Source organism: Ambystoma mexicanum, chromosome 8 (assembly GCF_040938575.1).
Source record: "Ambystoma mexicanum isolate Mex_15411 chromosome 8, UKY_AmexF1_1, whole genome shotgun sequence".
NCBI classification, from domain to species: Eukaryota; Metazoa; Chordata; class Amphibia; order Caudata; family Ambystomatidae; genus Ambystoma; species Ambystoma mexicanum.
In genome coordinates, this window is record NC_090929.1 from 1,161,277,278 (window position 1) to 1,161,297,589 (window position 20,312).

General features: G+C 42.4%; 1 protein-coding gene across 1 annotated transcript in view; it reads left to right on the forward strand.

The window, feature by feature from the left end:
• The window catches only part of IPMK (inositol polyphosphate multikinase), a 95,158-nt gene that overhangs the window by 27,923 nt on the left and 46,923 nt on the right, over positions 1-20,312 (forward strand). The window contains exons 2-4 of the mRNA XM_069611237.1: positions 4,002-4,087; positions 10,517-10,613; positions 14,453-14,625. Of these exons, the coding sequence (XP_069467338.1) occupies positions 4,002-4,087; positions 10,517-10,613; positions 14,453-14,625 (356 nt within the window). The remainder of the gene's footprint in view (positions 1-4,001; positions 4,088-10,516; positions 10,614-14,452; positions 14,626-20,312) is intronic.

The following is a 20,312-nucleotide window of genomic DNA, read 5'->3' on the forward strand; positions in this document are numbered from 1 at the left end:
TGGTCATTGTGCTCGTGGAACACCAGAGGCAATTTACATCTATTCACGGACACAACCGCTGAATTAGAGCAATATCATTTCATATGCCTTCAAGAAACCTGGCTCAGCGACCCACCGGCATGCGATGGCTTTATCACATTCCTAAACCCAGCTATCGTACAAAAACAAGGAAGACCTGCTTCAGGCTTACTCACCCTGATCAAGATAAACCCATACATCAGAGTAATACTCTCCGAGAATATAAACCCTTGGACGCAACTGACCATAATAACATCCACAAAACACCAGCAAAAGCGAGAAGACAAAAACAACTCAACAATCCTAATTCTAAACCTCTACTGGAACCCGCTAGCAATATCTACAAACACGTTCCTAGATGGAGTCTTCATTTCGATTGACGAGGCCTTAGCTAAATACCCGTTATCAGAAACAATAATCTGTGGCGATCTGAACATCAAGTTATACGATAAAAACGGTAGCCTCTTAAAGCACTCACAATTATCACCAAATGCAAAGAGATGGATAAAAGAAACCACAACGCGGAACCTACTCCTTCTAAGCCAAGGGAACACTTTGAATTCCTATACACCCACATGGAGCAGAGGTTCGTCCCATGCAATCATCGATTATATATTCCTATCTGAAAACCTTCACCATTCAGTTACAAACGCACAGACGATATCAACGGACAAGAGCGATCACAACCAACTTACCGCACACTCAGAAGCGAAACCAGAAAAAACAGTGACAGCACTACCACCTCCTCCATTAGAACTAAATGGAACAACTACAAGACTGAGAATCCCGCAAGCCTCCTCAACCTCATTGCCGGAACAATTCCATCAGGCAAGACTGGCAAATGATATAAAAATCGACTATGAATGGATACTAATCCCATTCCAACAAACCAGAAAAAATCGTCCGCAGAAAGACCACCGACATTTCTACAACCAGGAAATTGCCGAAAGGAAAAAAGACCTAAACCGAATAATACGACAGCTAAAGAAAACTCCAGCTCCCGACACTTCACACCAGATCAAAACCCTGAAAAACAATCATCGAAACTGGATCAAATCGCAAAAAAGTCTCATTCAACAAGCGGATGCTGAACAAATACTGAAAAGCCACAAATCCCACAATACCAAAGAACTTTGGAACCTACTCAATGACAATCAACAAAAACAGCATAAACTCATAGCTAATGTAACCCAAGAAAAATGGATAACGCATTTTACTACCATTTACGCACTACGAGAAACAGCTCATCAGAATACACAAACTACAGCAGACTCAACATGGAAAGTACAAGCAGAATTTGAAGACTTCATCTGCCTGATTAATAAACTCAACACTTCTAGAGCACCAGGCCCAGATGGACTATCTAATGCCATGATCAAGGAAGATCCAACCGCTTGGGCAACCCTTCTATGCCATATTACAACCCTGATCAATAAACTGCATAGAATACCTAACTCCTGGAGAACAGCAGTAATCGTACCAATCCACAAACAAGGCCCTAAAGAAGACCCTCAAAACTTCCGTCCGATCGCCCTGCTCGATCCGCTAGGAAAACTATTTGCAACAATATTATTAAACCAACTCACTGCGTGGGCCACAAAAAACAACAAATTCTCGACCAGACAAACAGGATTTACAGCCAATGTTGGAACAAACCTCAACCTGGTATTACTCCAAGTAATCAAACATGAAGCTATCAACTCCAACTCGGCAATCTACGCAGCATTCATTGACCTAAAAATGGCCTTCGACTCAATCTCGCGAGAAAAATTATGGTCGAAACTTAGAACATGGAACTGCCCAACCGACATCCTAGAACCGATCATTCTACTATATTCAAAAACCACGATAAAAGTCAGATTGTCGAGACAAGGAACTACAACACCCGCCATACCAACAGAAAACGGACTCAAACAAGGCTGTCCACTTGCAGCGACACTCTACAACCTCTACACTGCTGACATTGAAGACCATCTAAAATCAGACAAAACTAATCCCCCCAAAATCAACTCGATCCCAGTCCCAGTCATGGCATATGCCGATGACATCGTGATACTAGACAAAACACCGACTGGGTTACAAACAACACTGGCAGACTTAAGCCAGTACATGAAAAAAAATGAATTAATGATCAATACGGGAAAAACAAAGATAATGACCCTAACCAAATCACTAAAAAAAAAAAGAATAAACCAACGTACATTCATGATAGACAACGTCGAACTAGAAAATGTTACTGAGTTTAAATACCTTGGGATCACAATAAACCAGTCTAAATCAGAAGAGCAGTGGCTGGACAAAATCGAACAAACATCCCAAACGCTATCAAGACAAGGCTGCCTCCTTCACAGAAAATACGGCAAATTCTCCTTCAAGCCAATTATCTCCTACTACAGACACAAATACATCCCGATTCTCACCTATGGTACCGAAGCAATGCTAAACGCTCAGAGAGTCAACTGGACAAAATATGAAGCGACTTTCTGGCGCAAAGTCCTTCGCCTCCCACAAACATTTCCAATGCCAAGAATACGTTATGAATTGGCAACTCAATCAATTGAATCAGTCGTACAGTGGAAAAGACTAGACATCTTTCGCAAAATATTGACAGACGGGAAAACCCCAGCAATTCAAATACTGCGACATAAAGAAAATACCTTCAACACGACAATACTGCAAAAATGGAAAGCCACAATGAGAAAAGAAATGGTTAGTGAAAATATCACAGAAGAATTACTTACACTTCGTCCACAACACGCAAAAACAAAACTGCTACATAATGATTGGATAAAGACCATTCAACAAAAAAATACCTACAAACAGAACTTACACTGTACAAAAGACAACAGGAGAATCCATGAACCACCGGCCTACCTGCAAACCTTTCCAGACCCAACCATTCGAACAACATTTTTGAAAATCCGCCTAAACATTCTCCCTACAAAAGCACACCTAGCTACAAGAAGACAAATCAAAAAGGAAGACAACTACTGCAGGTTCTGTAAAGACCAAAAAATCGAGGAAACCATATTCCACCTCGTCATGGAATGTAATGCACTCGCGCCACAACGCAAAGAATTTGGTGCCTTTTATCAACTCTCATCGATACAAATGTGTACGCAAGAAAGATGGACCGCTCTACTCAGCGGCCACAACAACAAGTACACTTACACAATTGCCCTCTTTTTATCTTCTATACTCGAACTGGACAAACAATTTTTTTAAAAAAAAGGATCCAACTTAACTATACGATGAAAAAGTTTTCAAATAAACTACAGCATCAAAAAAAAAAAAAAAAAAAAAAAAAAAAAATACAGCTAGGTTTATAAACTTCAGACATAGGAAGGGTTCAGCCAGCCTTGCTGGAATATCCTCTTGTGATCTTAAATTTGAAGACATATCTCTGCAATGAATGCTTAACACACTGAGCTAACTTCTGAACCATTGTGGCGCTCAATTCATTAATATGCACATGATCAACATAATTCCCACAGGAAGGAAAGAATGCTACAGGAGTTGTGCCGTACGAAGCACACAAACTATATATTCCACAGTGAACACAGAAAGCATTAAATGATTAATTGATCAGGGCAGAATGTACTTGTCAAAACAGACAGGCAATAGGTTTAGAGCCTCAGCAGTATGCCATGAAATCTAATGGCATGTGCTATTTAAGTCTGGCGAACAATGGAATCGGACTTCTTTAGATCAGACGGCCTTGTGGGGGGGCCTCCAAGTGGGGCCCTGGGCAAGTGCCCCTTCTGCCCTGCCATAAAAACGTCTCTGCTCTCACTAACTCTTTCCTGTGTTTCCTTCTCTCGCTACCTCATTCTATTGTGCCCCAGTCTCTTGCGCCCTAGGTTTCTGGCCTCATACCCCAGATTAGATGCAAATGTATTCACTTTGCCAATGCTCATGTTTAATCCATACCTTGTATAGAATAGAATATAACTGATTACAATGTGTGGTCTCTTGTTTTGCAGGCATTTTGCAGCATCCTGATGGCACAGTCCTGAAACAGTTGCAGCCACCTCCCCGTGGACCCAGGGAGCTTGATTTCTACAACAAGGTAAAATTGTCTTCGCTGCAAGAAAGTTGATTTTGTTAAACGGGCTTTGCAGTGTGTATTTTAATAGCTGCATTGAGACTCTTGGCACCTACATTGTTCTGTTGAGTGAGCGTTGCTAACAAGTGATTTATTTCCACCATTATCCTGCTCCAGAAAATCCACGCCATCTCTGTAAATAAATAGTGGTGGACGTTTACCTAGTCTTTTGGGAGGAATACTTGTCTCCTCTATTATATCTGTCCAAACCAATATGTATACATTAAGAAGTGGTGCAAGTACGCAATACAGCGTAAAGCGATTTAATATTTTGAACTTTTTACTGTTTGTGCCATCGCTAGGGATTATAACATCTAGGTCCAAGTGTGTAGCTCAATCAACAGATTTATAAGGCATCCGCTTGTTGCTAAAACTTTCAAAAGCAGGTGTAGTTCATGTATTACATGTGCAGTTTCTGGCATTGCTCCCTGAAATAATGTTGGGCCAGCTGTACTGTCATCAATTTAACCTTTGGAAGAGCAGCCTTTTTTTTGCAGCTTGGCTTTGAGTGAAATGAGGGCGCAATAGCCTGTTCCACCAGAGGTTTGGGCAGTATCTTTTTGAACACGTATATATTTATTAAGAACAATTTAATTTTTATTGTTTTATCACACGCTTAATGACCGAGTTCGGTTTCTAAGCACGGATCCGGGATTCAAACCTCTGTTCCTCTGCTGGGTCTTGCTTCCAAGACCAGCACGTTGCACCTGTGCTATCATCCTCCGTTCACAATAAATGATTAATCGCGATGGTAGCTACAACAGAACTTCAGCTAAGAGTAACAAAGTCCATGTGTTTTGAGTCTGTTTTCCGCGTTCGGTCTCTCACTTGATCGTAAAGCGGGAACATATACATTTGTTTCATTTACCAGTGTTGGATCTTTCAGACCCATTTCAATTATTTTTTATTTTATTTTTATCTTCCACTGTTCGGGTGACCCGTGGAAGATGAGGAAGACACAGACTGATGGCCCTTATTAAAACCCTTCACAAAAACACTTGAACAGTCTTTGAGAGTTGGTGTGTTCTTGACGCCACCTGTGACAATGAGCCACATGTTCACGACCTGTGCTAGATGGGAGCTCGGCAGTGTAAATCCAAATGCATTTCTTAAATTGGTCAATGCCAGATTGCCATTCGTTTAAAGAACTGGTCAGTCAAAACCATCCACCTTTTTTATACATGCAGCTAAGCTAGTTTTGCAATGAAACACATTGCTGAAAGCTTCTCCCCTACGTTTAACATCTCAATATGCATTTCAGTGTTTTTTTTAACTCCAGTTCTGTATTCCTCTTCTGTACTATAATCCCTAAAAGGATGAATGGAATGCGTTTATGATAAAAATATTTAAATTGCAGGCCTTTCTAAATATGCAAATATTTTAAAATTATGTTTTTGGTTTGTAGCAAATTTTCCCAAATATAAATAAGCAGACACAATCCTTTACATTATTAGGTGTTCAATGTAAAAACATAAAAAACTTAAAGCTAAAATAAGTGACATTTGTATTCCTGACATCATTGTATTCCAAAAAGTCCTTTGTTTCCAACATGTCACAGTTAAATTACTAAAACACAAACGTTTTATATTGTGAAGGGATATGCTTAAGTGTTGGAATAAAATCAGATTGTTTGCTCCATTACAAAGTTCAGAAAGTGTAGATAACCCTTGTCAAGATTCAAGTATTCTTTTATAGGCTTCAGATTGAAGCAAAAAAGCATACATTGCCTTTAAAAAAAATGTGATTGGGAATTGTTTTTAAATAAAGTTGGGTTACAGCAAATTTTGGTAAGTTGGTTATAAATTCCACCAAGTATTTTTTTATCTTCAATGATATTAGTAGTTATTTGCCCTATCAGATTGAGGAATGTGTTCCTTTTGATCGACATTCGAATAATGTATTGTGTCTTCATCGTCCATATCCAATGTCTTTGTTTAGGCTTCAGTCTTTCATGTGTTCTAAAATAAATGCAGCTTGCCAGCCCTATAAAAGTCTTTAAACTAAGGCCAACAGAGTTTTTCACACCTCTTTTTCTAAATCTGATTCTCGTCAGCATTGGCATCCTGTAAAATAGGCTGGACCCAGTTTGGTTCGAATTGTGTGTGTGTATAGGTAAATTATTTGGCAAATTTAAAAACCATTGCCAAGTCATAGCTTCCCAAGCAACTCTGGTAGACGCGTAATACCATAAGGAAAAACAAGGACCACCTTTTGTGTATATATAACTATACTAGTGGAGAAATAGAATAACCACCATGTAATAGGAAGAATCCATTTAATTTGAAAGTTAAAAGGGATGTTTATTTTCCATAGCTTGAAAGGGTGCTAATTTGAACAGAAATTAGTAATGTTGAGGCCCAGATATGCAACCTCTGTTTTAAACGAAAGAAGGGATGCATTTAATTTCCATATAACCAACTTATTATTGGGAGATTTAGTAAATTGTACAGTAAAATAGTTAATGGTTTGCTTATGATCCCCATTAAATATCACATGATTCTATACTTGATAACACAGTCCCTACTCGCAAGGAATGCCCTGTAAGTATCTCGTGGGTTTACAGGCCATGCTTGGATTAGGAATGATAACGCATGGCGAACAGTGTCTGGGGCAGCACATGTGGCCACTTCAGTCCTGCTTCCTGACACACCTTGGTCCGCTTTAATTTCAGATACCGATTGGAATGTCCTACAAAGCCGCTCAACTGGGGGTGGTAAGCACAATGAAACTGTTGGGAAAATACCTAGTGCTTTACACACTTCCTTAATGATTTGACCAGTAAAATGGGTACCTCCATCAATACCTATAAGAAGGGGCAACACAAATCTTGCTATTATTTCAGTAAGAAGTTTCTTTGCAACAGTTACTGCATCAGCCCTCCTGCACAGGAAGCCTTCCACCCACCCGGAAAACACATCTACAATCCGGATGCAATGTGAGTCTGTCATACACCTGGGGAGCTGCATGAAATCTATCTGAACGTTTAAGAAGGGACCCAAGGTTACTGGACGTGCAAACAGCTTTGTCTTAACTGCTTGCCCAACATCATCTTTCACAATAATCCTGCTGTAATTAAGCGAAGCCAGCGGCTGCACAAACCATGTCTATGGTGCGTATTATGGCAGTTTTACTTGAGCAAGCAATGCTCTGGGCCTCCCAGGCCAAGTAAATAAGGTGTACCTTTTGTGAGGTGTCAGCAATGCGAGACTCAATACTTTGTTTTTTTATTTATATTTTGTATAGGCCCTTTTTATTTGACTAGACTCCACTAAGACTGTATTATTATTATTATTATTATTATTATTATTTGGTGGTCGTAGCTTGCTCTCATCTTAGATTCTAGGTTTAGATGGGCGTTTTTCAAATCCCTGATAAAGGTTCAATAAACACCCTTGAACTGTGATCACTTGTCTGTCTTACTTTGATACCATGCCTTCCTTACATTACCCATGCCTTTCAATGGAGACTGAGGTTTCTGACCTAGTAAGACATTGGGAAGAAACAATGTATCTGGTGCAAGGGCAGCATCTTTGCATACAAGTCTTGGGCACAGGTGGCATTCCCACCCTGTGGAAGACCTGATCACGATGGAGACAGTGATACATTCTGGGTGCTGCTGTGCAGGCTGTTTCTACAGTTCACATACGGCTCGGGGCAGGCGATCCTGCCTACTAGATAACTTCCTCCTGCTAAAGTCACCTTCCCTAGTAAAGCGACAGTCTACAACATGCTTCTGTGTGCCATAAGGGAAACCCATCGGAGGCAAGAACTGTGGAAGCGAGCTCTGCTAGGTACCAGGCATTAAAGCTTTCGAGGTTGAAACGTGCACATTAGAACACAGGGCTCACACAGCAATGGGAATAAAGCAGTACTATAACGATGGATAGTGTTAAAAGGATATTAAAATGCTTTACATGTTCAGCCTTTCCCCCAAACAAACATTGAGGTAACCATTTGGAGCAGGTGTTGGGTGACCCACGGACACATGTGTGGTGCCTCTCTTGGGTGGTAGTACAGGCAGATCAGCTGTTCTGGAACCCTTCAGTCTGATTACTTGAAATGCCGCTCTGTAGGAAGGGCCAAATGGAGATTGTCATGGATCATCACCAAGACCCAGTCTCCCGCATTAAGAGTGGTGTCATAAGTGGCCTTGGCAGCTTCCACTTGGAGGGTGTCCCTCAGCAGCGTTGCTGCCACTAGTTGCTCTTGTCTGGATAGGGGACTGGGACGTTTTTGCAGAGGAGGCGTGAGCATATTTCTCCCAAACCAGTTCAAATGGCATCTTAAATCTGCATAGAGGTAGGCATGGTCAATTATTTAAGCTTCTTATTACAAGTGGCACATGGCCCACCCAGTTACCCCCTCCGCCTCCCTTGAAAGGATGCATTTCGTCAGGCACAACTTTATGGAGTGATTTTCCCCCTTTGTTTGTTTTATTTGTAGTGCGCACCAGACCCAAGGGTATCGGGGGCAGAAGAAACAGGAATATTTTCAGCTTAGGTTGCACAGCTGCGCAGATATATACAGCAATGGTAAAGTCGGCATGTTCTATACAGTCAGCAAGACATTTAGATATTCTATACATACAAATGGGCACAACACTAACAAAAGGTGTTTACAAAAAAGCATAACAAACTGAAGTAAGGTATTTACAAAAAGCATCACAATGCCGGGTACAGGAGTGAAGCAGGTGGATGGATACCCTACGTTTTAGCAGTTATTTTCTTTAATCCTTTTGATGATATTGTGTCTAAAGTGTGGGTAGGTTTGGTCTGGCATCAGGGAAGTGGGTATGGAGTTCCACTGCTTTCTAATAAACCAATGGTCTCTGGAAGAAACAGATTCGAAAAAACGCATCTCGGATCCCCAAATTTCCAGTGCCTTTCTCGGGGCCAGCTCTGCAAAAGCTTGACCATTATCCGCATGGGATGCCTGAGTAACTCCAGGCACCGTAAATGTATTTGTTTAAAAAATATCTCCTGAAGATCCATTCCAAAACAAATTCGAATGGTGAAACATGTGTAGAGAGATAGTTTTGAGAGACATTCTTGAGAGACATTTTTTGAAATAAGAAAAATAATAATTGTATGACACAAATGTAAGATTGCATTAATTCATTTGTTTCCACAAAAAAAGGTATTTAATTAGCAAAGGAGTCTAAAGAATTGAAGGTGGCGCAAAAACTATTTATTCCAATCCTGGATTTTTTGTTACAAATTTGAACCTTTTTTTGTTGATTTTAAAGATTTTTAATCCCCACAAGGGCGTCTATTCATCTGGTGCTCTTTTGTTTTGGTGTCTTAGGCTCACATTACAAGATTGGGCCATTCGTGTTGTTTGTGGCCATGTTGGCTATTGTATTGTGCATATGCGAGAGCTATTGTATTGTGCATATGCGAGTCTCTTGGATGGGGCTATCTTACATGAGGGAACTCTTGTGTTCGCCATGGCGATTTTGGTTCTCCTTCTAGAGTGTGAGGGGGGTATGCAAATACATTTCACTTTTGTAAGATGTCAAAATGTTCCCTTTTTAGTAAACATTCGTTGGCACATTCGCTCTTTCAACATGGCCATCCTTCCTTCCACCTGCCCTTTCCCTTGGGGGCCCTATAATAGTGGAACCGTTCTCCCCATCAATGAAGCCGAACTGCACTCCACCTACCCTGTGCAAATAAACGACATGAGGCCCTAATACTGGTTTTCTCTTCTGTGCTCCACAAGCATGACCTTGGATCCCTGCACAGGCTCTTCAGTGGATTTGCTCCAGGACTCTCCCAATACCTACGGATCCAAGCACCTACTGTACTCTAATTACATGGCTAGAGCCTCTGTCCTTTTCCCATGTGGCTCTTTCCTCTGATGAAAATTTGGCTTCAGTCACTTCACCACTCCTGGAGAGGTAGTTGCAATGTCTTTGACCATAAGAACCTCATCTGGAACTAAGGGCTTTCAAGGAAATTCTCTAACCATTTCGTTTTCTGTTTTAAAAGGATGCAATCTGGGACCATTTCTCACTGTACCCGTGCTTCTAGCCCCTCTATTAACATACACACAGCCTCTTCCCCCAACCCCATCTACTGCAGAGAACCCGGGTCATGTTCTTGGTATGACCCGGCCAGTGCCAATACTCCCCGTGATTGCATTTACTGCTAATTGGGTGTCATATATTGCTAATTGTGGGTAACACTGCAGAAAAATGCATGCAGCGGTAACTGAGATAAGGGAACTGTTCTGTGCAAATAACCCTTTTACACAAACTGACAAAGGAAACGTTATAGCGCCTGTCTTTTTTGCTTGCACCCAAATTGTTTTTCATTATGAATTTTCCCTACGAATGCAGTCTTTGTAGTTTGAGGTTGGAATCTTTGTAACTTAGTCCTTGTTCTATTCCAGGTATTTGCTGAGGATTGTGGCAACCGTGATCTTCTCGAGCTGCAGAAATATCTTCCCAAATATTATGGAACCTGGTCACCTCCAAATTCTCCAAATGGTAATTTCCTCAAAAATAAATACCATTACCTGTGTTTGCTATCCATAAGATCATTATCAAGACTAGAACCAAGAAAAACAAACCCTTTCCAGTGTTGGTTTGCATGGAATACGGATATGTGGAGAAAGGAATGTTTAAAAAAAAACATTTAAAAATCAACTGAGTAATGCTTCTTTGTGTTTGAATTCTATTGAAAAATGTGTTTTTATATTTGAAGCTTTCCGTAGAAAGGGTTAAAATGTATGGAAAAATGCCTGTAGTTGGACGTTTTGGGCACTATTATTATTAAAGGGGCAATGGACAAGAATAAGGATTGTACATTATTTTAAATATTACACTGATGTGAAGCTTGTGCAGAGTGTTTGCAATGCGATCTTTAAAGTTAGGTGCATTCTGATGTAAGCAACTGCATTTCAGAGTCTTTGATAATGATCTTAACTCAGACCACTGGATAAGTATTTAGTTGCCATGCCCTACCAGGACAATAATCGAGATGGCTTCTGCAGCTCTTTGCAGGAATTGTAATTCCAGAAAAGCCTGTCTTGGGTTGTAAATCCTTAAAGATCAATGTGCCAAATGATAGGAGCCTGGAACGGGACCAGGGCCCCAGCTCTGACTGCCTCTAGTAGGTTTATCCAAGATTTGCTTCATAATGTTTCTGCTTTAAATGGGTTACATTCATGTTCTGGTTCATTCTTTGAGTTATTGCGAGGAAGCAATTGCTAAAGCAAGTCGCTGTTGCAGGAGAATCTAATGGGTTGAGTGTAATGAATTGCCATCTGGCAAGGGCGGTAAAGCCCTGGCTTTTTATTAAATAACAAAATGCAGGTAATTCCATCACAGAAAGGGTAATCTGCTGATCTGATTTCCCCTTTCATAAGCTCCATGCCAAACATAGTGTGAATCTGTGTCCTACTGCATCAGTATCCTGATTTGCAGTGCCTGCTCTACCCGTGCCTGAGAGCCATTTCAGGACACAGGTACCCTCTTGACAACTGCATTGACGGCCACGTCTCTGTAGTGCAGGGGCTGCATTTAAGATATGCACTGCTGTTCCAAAAACTGTGTAATTGAGGATTATGTCCTGCTAGCATGTTAAATTGTAACTATAAGCCATACCTGTGCTAGGTTATCTCTAGCATTTCACATAGTTAACACCAGCCACATTAAATTAATATCACACTTGTGTCAGCTCTGTGGGCCCTATTCAGCGGTGGCAGGTTTGTGTATATTTGTTCCAGACCAGGCTCATTCCTTGCAGGACTGTAGCCTTTGGGAGATTGCCTCTTTGTTCCTTGGTAAGCGCAGGGAACGCCCTTTCCCCTGGGCCTCACTGGGGGTGAACTCTGCTGCTGGATCAAGACCTGCATCTCTGCCAGTCGCTCTGTTGCCTAGGACCTTGTCATGTTACAGGATCCCTGAAGGTGTGTGGCCTCCTCCCCCGTGTTTGGGAGCCCGGGAAAAGGACAAACCTTGGCCCTTGAGACTGTGGAGTGAGACTCGCAGCTCCTGAAAGCCTGAACAGCCAAGATCCCTCTGTTGTCGACGCCGCCCTGCTGCGAGCAGCGTTGAGTGTGTTCGGCACAGAACGAACCTACAGCTTTCTTCAAAGCTGCCTTTGGCGTTCATCGTTCTCCTAACCTCTGTTTGCTGTTAACTACAAAAGGTTGTTTTTCAGGTTTGCAATTGTTTTGGGTGCATAAGTCTTGGACTGATCCTGCTAAGCTGCTGGCTTTGACTGTGCGTGTGAATTCATGGATCGACAAGGGATGCTATCTTCCAGTACTATTTTTTTGCTGGCCAATTATTCCATTGTTTGTTTGGTTGCTGTAGTTTTGCATTTCTTCTTCCAGGTGGTCTTCGGTAGAATTTTGTCACTGTATTGTGAAGCAATGTGGTCCGTGAGGTGTTGCAGGCTGAAGGATGTTTACATTATTTGATAATTGTATTGTTTCATTCTGGGTGGTGTGCATAGTCAACTTGTATTGCCCTTGTCCCTTCTGCTCTGTAAGTCTGGAGTTTTGGGGTATGTTATTCTGTATGTTGGCCTATACATTAGCCTCTGGATTTGGTCAATCCTCCCGATATTGTATTTTGACATGGATCATTTTGGGGAACCTTCTAGTGGCTTGCTACTTTTGGGAGCATATGATGGGCTTCTTTAATGCCAGTATATCAGCAGTGTATGAGGTCCATTTGTGGAGGAAGTGAAGGTTTCATACAGTATTCCAAACACCACACTTCTCTGAAAATTGGACAGGAAGTTTCCAATCTAGAGGGGAATGGATTAAAGCGTAAGTGCTTCTGGAAACCTTGGATTTCATAAAATTGACCCATAAATTGTGTATATTCAGTGATCCTTGACTTCTTTTCTGTGCAATGGTCATGTACAGACTAGGAGCTAAATAATCTCACTTTGCACATGCCTAGGAAAATAATGTAATTGAAATGATTCCCTTGTTATATCAGCGAGTCCTGTAATTGGCCCCAAACTACACAAGAAAAAAGGGCATGGGCTGTTAAATCCCACCAGTCTTTTCACTTTAAATTCGCCATTGAAGAATGACAAATGTGCAATTCATACACAGTAATGCAATATAGGCTCCATTGAAGGGAATCTAGCAAAAATGCACATTAAATCGCTTTTTGGAAGAGATTTACATGCAGGAATGTCAAGTAGTCTGTCTTTAATTTGGGTTTTCGAAAGTGCTGTTTGAAACACTAACATATCCATTGGAACATAGGTATTTTTAATAAATGCTAAGTAGTGAGATTTAGATGGGCAGAGATGTTCTTATTTCATTTTGTTTTCTATAAAATTAAAGCTTTTGTCCTGATTAACTTTTCAGTGCATGGTGACTGTGCGCTCAGGATAAACCAAATGTACGTATGTGTTGACTTGTGTGCTATTAAAAAGTCTACGTTAAAGTAGCATGCAACTTCAGGGTTCGAAATTGACAGGAGGTGGGAGCTATTTAACTCCTGCTTGTAGCCAAGAAGAGCCCGGTTACCTTGATGCCAACAGCTAGCAGGGACTACTTTTGGCTCCCCAAGCCAACTGATACCAAACCAACACACTTCTGTGAATTTAACTTGTGTGCGTTTGGGAAAATCTATAAACATTAGGACGCATCTATACAACATTTTAAAGCCTAAGGAATCATTAATGATAGACAAAATGGTATGCTCGCATTTTATTTGGATGTTATAATTGCAGACCGCTATATACTAGCTCCTCGTTCCCCCATGGTGAGGGATACCCAGGAGCTGATTTTTAGCTTCTACTTATCTAATATTAATTTCGGTGTCTGAGCTTTGACAATTGAATTGACATTCATCATTCATCATTGTAGTAACCATTGACATTAGTATTTCATATAGAATGGAAACGATGTATAATTTTTTTTATTTTGAATTGGTTTGATTATTTTATTATTTTTTTTTTTTTAATACTAGTCCTTCTGGCCACACCTGCGTTTTCCTTGTCCCGAAAGAGGAAGAAGGCTGTAGGGAATTGATACTGTTAAACTGACATGTCCCAGATTCATGTGAGGAACTTTGTTAAATAAATGCAAATTGGCCGCGCCTTACTAGGGGTGGGTGGAAAATTCCACTGAGCTTGATTTAATACATCCTACAACATCCATCTGAAAGCACATTACCGAGAGGTCAGTAATTTGTTCTTTAGAAGTGCTGGGATTCAAGCTTTCGACAGAAGTGTTTTCAGTTGATCACTGGGGGTAAGCAGAAGCGTCTTGCGTTGGCTATGTATCAATTGTACATGCTCCGCATTCTGTTGCTTCACAAAATATTGATCTTTAAATTGTTTCTATTTATAGATTTGTATTTAAAACTGGAAGATGTGACCCGCAAATTTGCTAAACCGTGTATAATGGATGTAAAAATAGGGCAAAAGAGCTATGATCCATATGCTTCCATTGAGAAGATTCGACAGCAGATCAGCAAGTATCCACTTATGGAGGAGGTTGGCTTCTTGCTGCTTGGCATGAGGGTGAGAGCATTTCTATTTCATTTAAACTTTGTTTTATTTTGTTCTGTAATCTAAAATGAGCACTAGACGTCTTAACTTCTCGTGGATGCGATCACTGAGATTGAGTATTTTTAACAAAGCACTGTAGATGTACCATTTCTGCAAGGAAGCTTTATAATGCATGACAACTTGCAATACCTGCAAATAATGTTCTTGTCACAGGATAGTTGTGACATTTATACTGACCTGTAATGGGAAAATGACATCACTACTGCTCTGTAATATGTTATTATGCAGCATTTGTGATGTCGCAGTGCCTGTTGCTTGAGCCATCACATAGTATAGTAGAATTCATGCTGTTATTACTTGATTAAAACAAAGACAAGCTTTTCAAATTCCTTTCCTTTAACATAGCTTTCCTTGACACTTTATTAACTGATTAGGAACTATTTATGATAGTTTATTTTTTGCATTGCTATGGTATATAATATGAGCGCAAGAATATGCTGGTTAATTATTTTCAAGCACGCAACTAAACCTTTTTTGGAGGCATTTTATTAAACTGCTCATGCAATTTCTGTGCAATGAATATTCGTTTTTCATCCAAATATAGTTTCTACACAGATTACATGTAGCAGCAACTGGAAGATCTCTTACATTACTCTAGAGGCAAGATATATAGGGGGTTATACTGCATGACCATGTATTATAAAAATTAACAGTATTATCTACCTACGTAAAACGGATATTGCAAGTCACTTCAAGCATTCTGTGACCTTATAAAGAAACTCTGCCTTCATTATTGTTCCTCTATTTGGCCATGCAACTCTTTGAGTATCCTTATAAGGTATGGTAGAGTGTGTCTTATCCCATATGCAGTTTCTGTGACGAATCCAGTGTATATATTACAGCTGTATACGCGTACCTGGCTGCAGACCACACTTTTGCACACTTAAAAATAATAAATCCGCAAAACTAACAGAAAATGCAATTTTACGTGATGGGAGAGTACAACTGCTGCAGTTTTTCCGGTTTTAAAATGGGTAAAGATTTGGATTTGTCCTTTTTATATTGATCCCTATACGCTTGTATGCAGTTTCTGCGTTCACAGCATGTTGCAACGCTGCCACCCAGTGGACATTTATCGAAAGCTGGTCCTAATCTGGTAAGTAATGCCAACTGAAATGACTCCCAAAGAGTGCGAGTTGCACGTCAGTCGCCATAAATATCTACCCCTACCCCCGAACCTGATTACATTTTTCTTTTTTATACGAATCCTGGAAACGGCAACACTTGCATTGTTTACGGAAATTGAAAAGTATTTTTGTGCATTGATTTTAGCATTAAGATTAACTCCCAGAGGCCCATGTTTAAGGAGTGTTTGTAGATGAGTCTTCCATTTATTTCTATCCACTACAGGGCCAGCAGCTGTTGCTTCAGAAGAATGCCCTGTATTTAAGTTTTCACCACCGGTTTTCAAATCTGGTTGAAGAGTGTATTCGGGTCTTCATTTTGCATGCAGTTTGAAAGTTGCATTGATGCAGTGATCACGTGTTTGTGAGTGAAGGCAAAATAGGCTGGAGTTTTGTTGCCAAAGGGTAGAGGAAGAGAAGTAGTATCCTAAATTGGAGGATACTCCCGTCCCCTGCACACTATCTATACTGAGAGACTCCATCAATACTGCCAGTTTTTTATTAATGCATGAGCAATGAGCAAACAATGGTAAATAGTGTTTCATCTTTCATGAGAGCGGACCTTGTGTGGTGGTCGTCTCTCAGCAATTTGTTGGTGGGTGCGGCCTTTCAGGACCCCAGCCCGCTAGTGACAATCGCGACTGACTCTTCCCTTCTGGGGTGGGGTGTGACGTTGGACCTTCTTCAGGTTTCTGATCTGATCTCTGGTCACCACAGGACAAACTCCTTCATATAAATCGCTTGGAGGTCCTGGCAATCTTCCTGGTGCTCAGTGTTCCAGCCTGTCATGGTCAACAAAGTAGTCTGGATCCGCACGGACAATCTGGTGTCCATGTTTTATATCGAACAAGCAAGGGGGTACAAAGTCCCCTCCTCTTGTGGATCTTGCCATTCAGATATGGGAATGGGTGGTTCAGCATGGCATCTGGCTGGTGGCAGTGCACATCCCGGGTCAGCTGAATGTTACTGTGGATGCCCTCAGCCGACGTACAATGGTCAGCTACGAGTGGGAACTGAACTCTGAGGTCCTCTTGCAAATCTTCCGGTGTTGGGGCACTCCATAAGTGGACCTCTTCGCAACCTTGTCAAATAGGAAACCTCTCCTGTATGCCTCCAAGAACAGGCTGGGAGCCTCCTCTCTGGGAGACGCCCTCGAAATTCCCTGGCTCAACATGAGAGCCTATGCTTTCCCGCCTCTGCCTTTGATTCATCGGACACTGTGCAAGCTGAGGAGCACGGTGAACTGTTCTCTTCTGCTCATAGCACCGTGGTGGCCGGCCAGGTTTGTTTTCAGAGCTTCAGCATCTGTCGGCGTGTGCACCGATGAGGCTTCCGTTGGTTCCCGACCTGCTTCACCAGAGAGATCGGCATCTGTGGCACCCCTCCCCACAATCGTTCAGCTTGGCGGCATGGTGCCTGAGTTCAGATCTTTAGAACACCTCAACTAGTCCGCTGATAACATGCGTATTACTCAGGCGACCAGGAAGCCCTCGACGAGATCTCAATACAGGAGCAAATGGCTTTGGTTCTGCCACTGGTGCTTAGCCAGACAGCTGGACCCCAGGGGAGCTATGATCGACACAGCGCTGTCCTTTGTCTCTCATCTAGCAGAGTCAGGTATCCATGTCTTGACATGCAGGACTTATCTTTTGGCTGTTGCCGCATACCTATCCACGGATCAGTGCTCTTTTTCACTGGCAGATCCAGTGGTTGAAGGGCACTTTGTGGGTCTCATGCGTCTTTACCCTCCTGTTCGTAAACCGCATCCGACGTGGGATCTGAACGTGGTCCTTACGGCCTTGTGCCACAAGCCCTTTGAGCCAATGGCTACTGTAGACCTTAAGCACCTTTCGTGGAACGTGTCCTCCTTGGTCGCTGTGACTTCGGCAAGACGTGTGAGTGAGCTCCAGGCCTTGTCGGTGGAGCATCCCTTTCTGGTTTTTCATAAGGATAAGGTTGTCCTGGGGACAAATCCTTCTTTCCGTCCAAAAGTGGTCTCTAATTTTCATCTGAATCAGTCAATCTCCTTGCCTGTCTTCTTTCCAAACACAGCCTCAGAGGCTGTAACGCTCACCTGGTTCCCTCGGAGGCGCTGGTCTTGGGCTGGGCGCTGCAAACGTCTTCAAAGTTAGGCGTAGGGTTCGTTTGGCTCCCGGATTTGGCCCCTTGCTCACCGAAAGCTTGACCTGCAGAGTGAGGTGTCTGCAAGTGGAAAATCAAGGTATTAGTGGCTGGAAGGATGGGAGAAGTTCTAGCCCCCCTCTCCCTTTCTCCCCGTGGTACTCAGATGATTGTTGTGCTCACCTTAAGTAAGTGAATGTTGAGCTCTCCATCCTGCGTCTTGTGCAGGGGCGCTGGGTCCAGTTACTTCACTGGATGTGAGTTCCGCCTCTTGATTGCAGAGGGAAGGTGAGAGCGATGCCGCCGTTTTGCTGCACGAGCGTGACTTGTAAGTATTAAAGTTCTCCTTGGATTGCTCTCTTTAAATGTCTTTTTCCTTATGTCTATGTCTTTTGCTTTTAGGATGCTGTCGATGCCAAAGAAGATGCTTTCCCAGATTCGTGGCAGAGAGCGTAACAAGAAGATGGTGAATTCGAAGGCACGTAAGTAGGAAGACTGCTTTAGGGCCGTAGAATGCACCTTAATGTCCCCTTTTGTTTTTACAGGTGCCGGAATGCAGCGCGAACAAAGTTGGAGCAAGCGCAACCCAGGTAAGCAGTATTGTAACTGAACGTTACTAACCAATGTTCTTTGTCTTTGCAGGCCCGATGCCGGACGCGTAATGCAGAAAAGAAAACGACTTGGATGCTGCCGATGGCTCGGGTGAGTTGAAGCGCTAACTTTGCCTTTGTCTAACGGTGCCTTTTGTTTTGCAGGAGCTGCTGAAGATTGAAGATTGGTTCCAGCAGGTAATTTTCGTAACTACAGGATCCGGAGCTGAAGATTCGCTGGAGCTGACGCGGTGAGCGTCCTGCTGCAGATGCAGAATAACGCGAAGCATGTGGTACCAATCGGGTGTGGTTTAAATAGCCCATAGGAGTACTTGGGTGTCTTCTTCCACCGCAGCCGCGCCCAGGTAAAAGAGTTCCTGCTTCCAGAAGAGTTCCAGCATCAGTGATCCAGGGAGTGGTGCCTGCCCCACCCAGAAAGAAAAGTAGTCCCTGTTAGAAGAGAGTAAAGCATCATCTGGCTGGTAAGTAAGCAGCATGGTCTGCTTCAGGTAGGTTCACCCAAGCACTTTTACACTTGATATGAGCCCGGCGCTTCCTGTGCCGGGACGGGTCCTTACTATGAGCCTGGCACCACCGGTGCCAGGACAAGGTCCAAAAGGTCCCTATTGGGACTTGCTGGTGCCGATAAGGCATGTTATGAGCCTGTTTCCAAGGGTGTTGGGTAGGTCCTGACTCCTTGAAAGCAGTGGTCATGACAGCACCCCCCCTCAAGGCCCCTCCCAAATTTGTTCCCTCCGGGGGTGTTGGTTTATCAGGAAAAGTTCGATGAAATTTCTTAACCAGACGGGGTGCATGAACATGTTCCGACGGTTCCCAAGATCGTTCCTGGGGGCCATAACCTTTCCAGTCAATCAAATAGTATAATTTAGATTTGGAAATCTTGGAGTCTAATATGTCTTGTATTTCGAATTCTAGTTCTCCGTCCACGAGAATAGGGTCTGGAGATTTTGTCAAACGGGTTCCAGGTTGCATGGGTTTCAGTAGTGAAACGTGGAAAACTGGATGTATTTTCATATGAGCAGGTAGGCCCAATTTTACCGCCACTGGATTGATTATGGCAGTGATTGGGTAAGGCCCCAGGTATCGTGGATTGAAAGTACGCGGTCCTTTTAGGGGTAAATGTTTGGTGGACAGCCAGACCTGATCTCCCACAAGATATTGAGGAGCTTCCTTTCGATGTAGATCCGCACTCTTTTTATATTGTTCCTTGGCCTGCTTAAGGTGAGATGTGGCCTCCTTTAAAGGCTTGAGTGATTGTCGAATGCAGATGATCTACAGCGGGTGTTCCAAGAGTCTGAGGTGGGTCAAGATTTGAGGTGCGAGGGTGGATTCCATATGAAAGAAAAAACGGAGTTTTTCCTGTTCCGGCGTGGACTGAGTTATTATAAGCGTACTCCGCAATCCAGAGAATGTCTTTCCAAGTGCCCTCTGATTGTTGTAACATGCAGCGTAGATACTGTTCCAAGGTTTGATTGGTCCTCTCGGTCTGCCCGTCTGCCCGTCGGTCTGGGGATGGTGGCTGGTCGACAGCCTTATGTCAATTTGGGCTAGACGACAACAACTCCGCCAGAAGTGAGAAATAAATTGACTCCCTCTATCTGAGATTAAAATTGAAGGAAAGCCGTGCAACCGAACGATGTTTTCGAGAAATTCTCGGGCCAAAATTGGAGCTGTAGGTAACCCTTTCAATGGGATGAAATGAGCCATTTTCGAGAATAGGTCCACAATCACTAAGATTGTATTAAATCCGGAGCATGGTGGTAAATCCGTGATGAAGTCCATG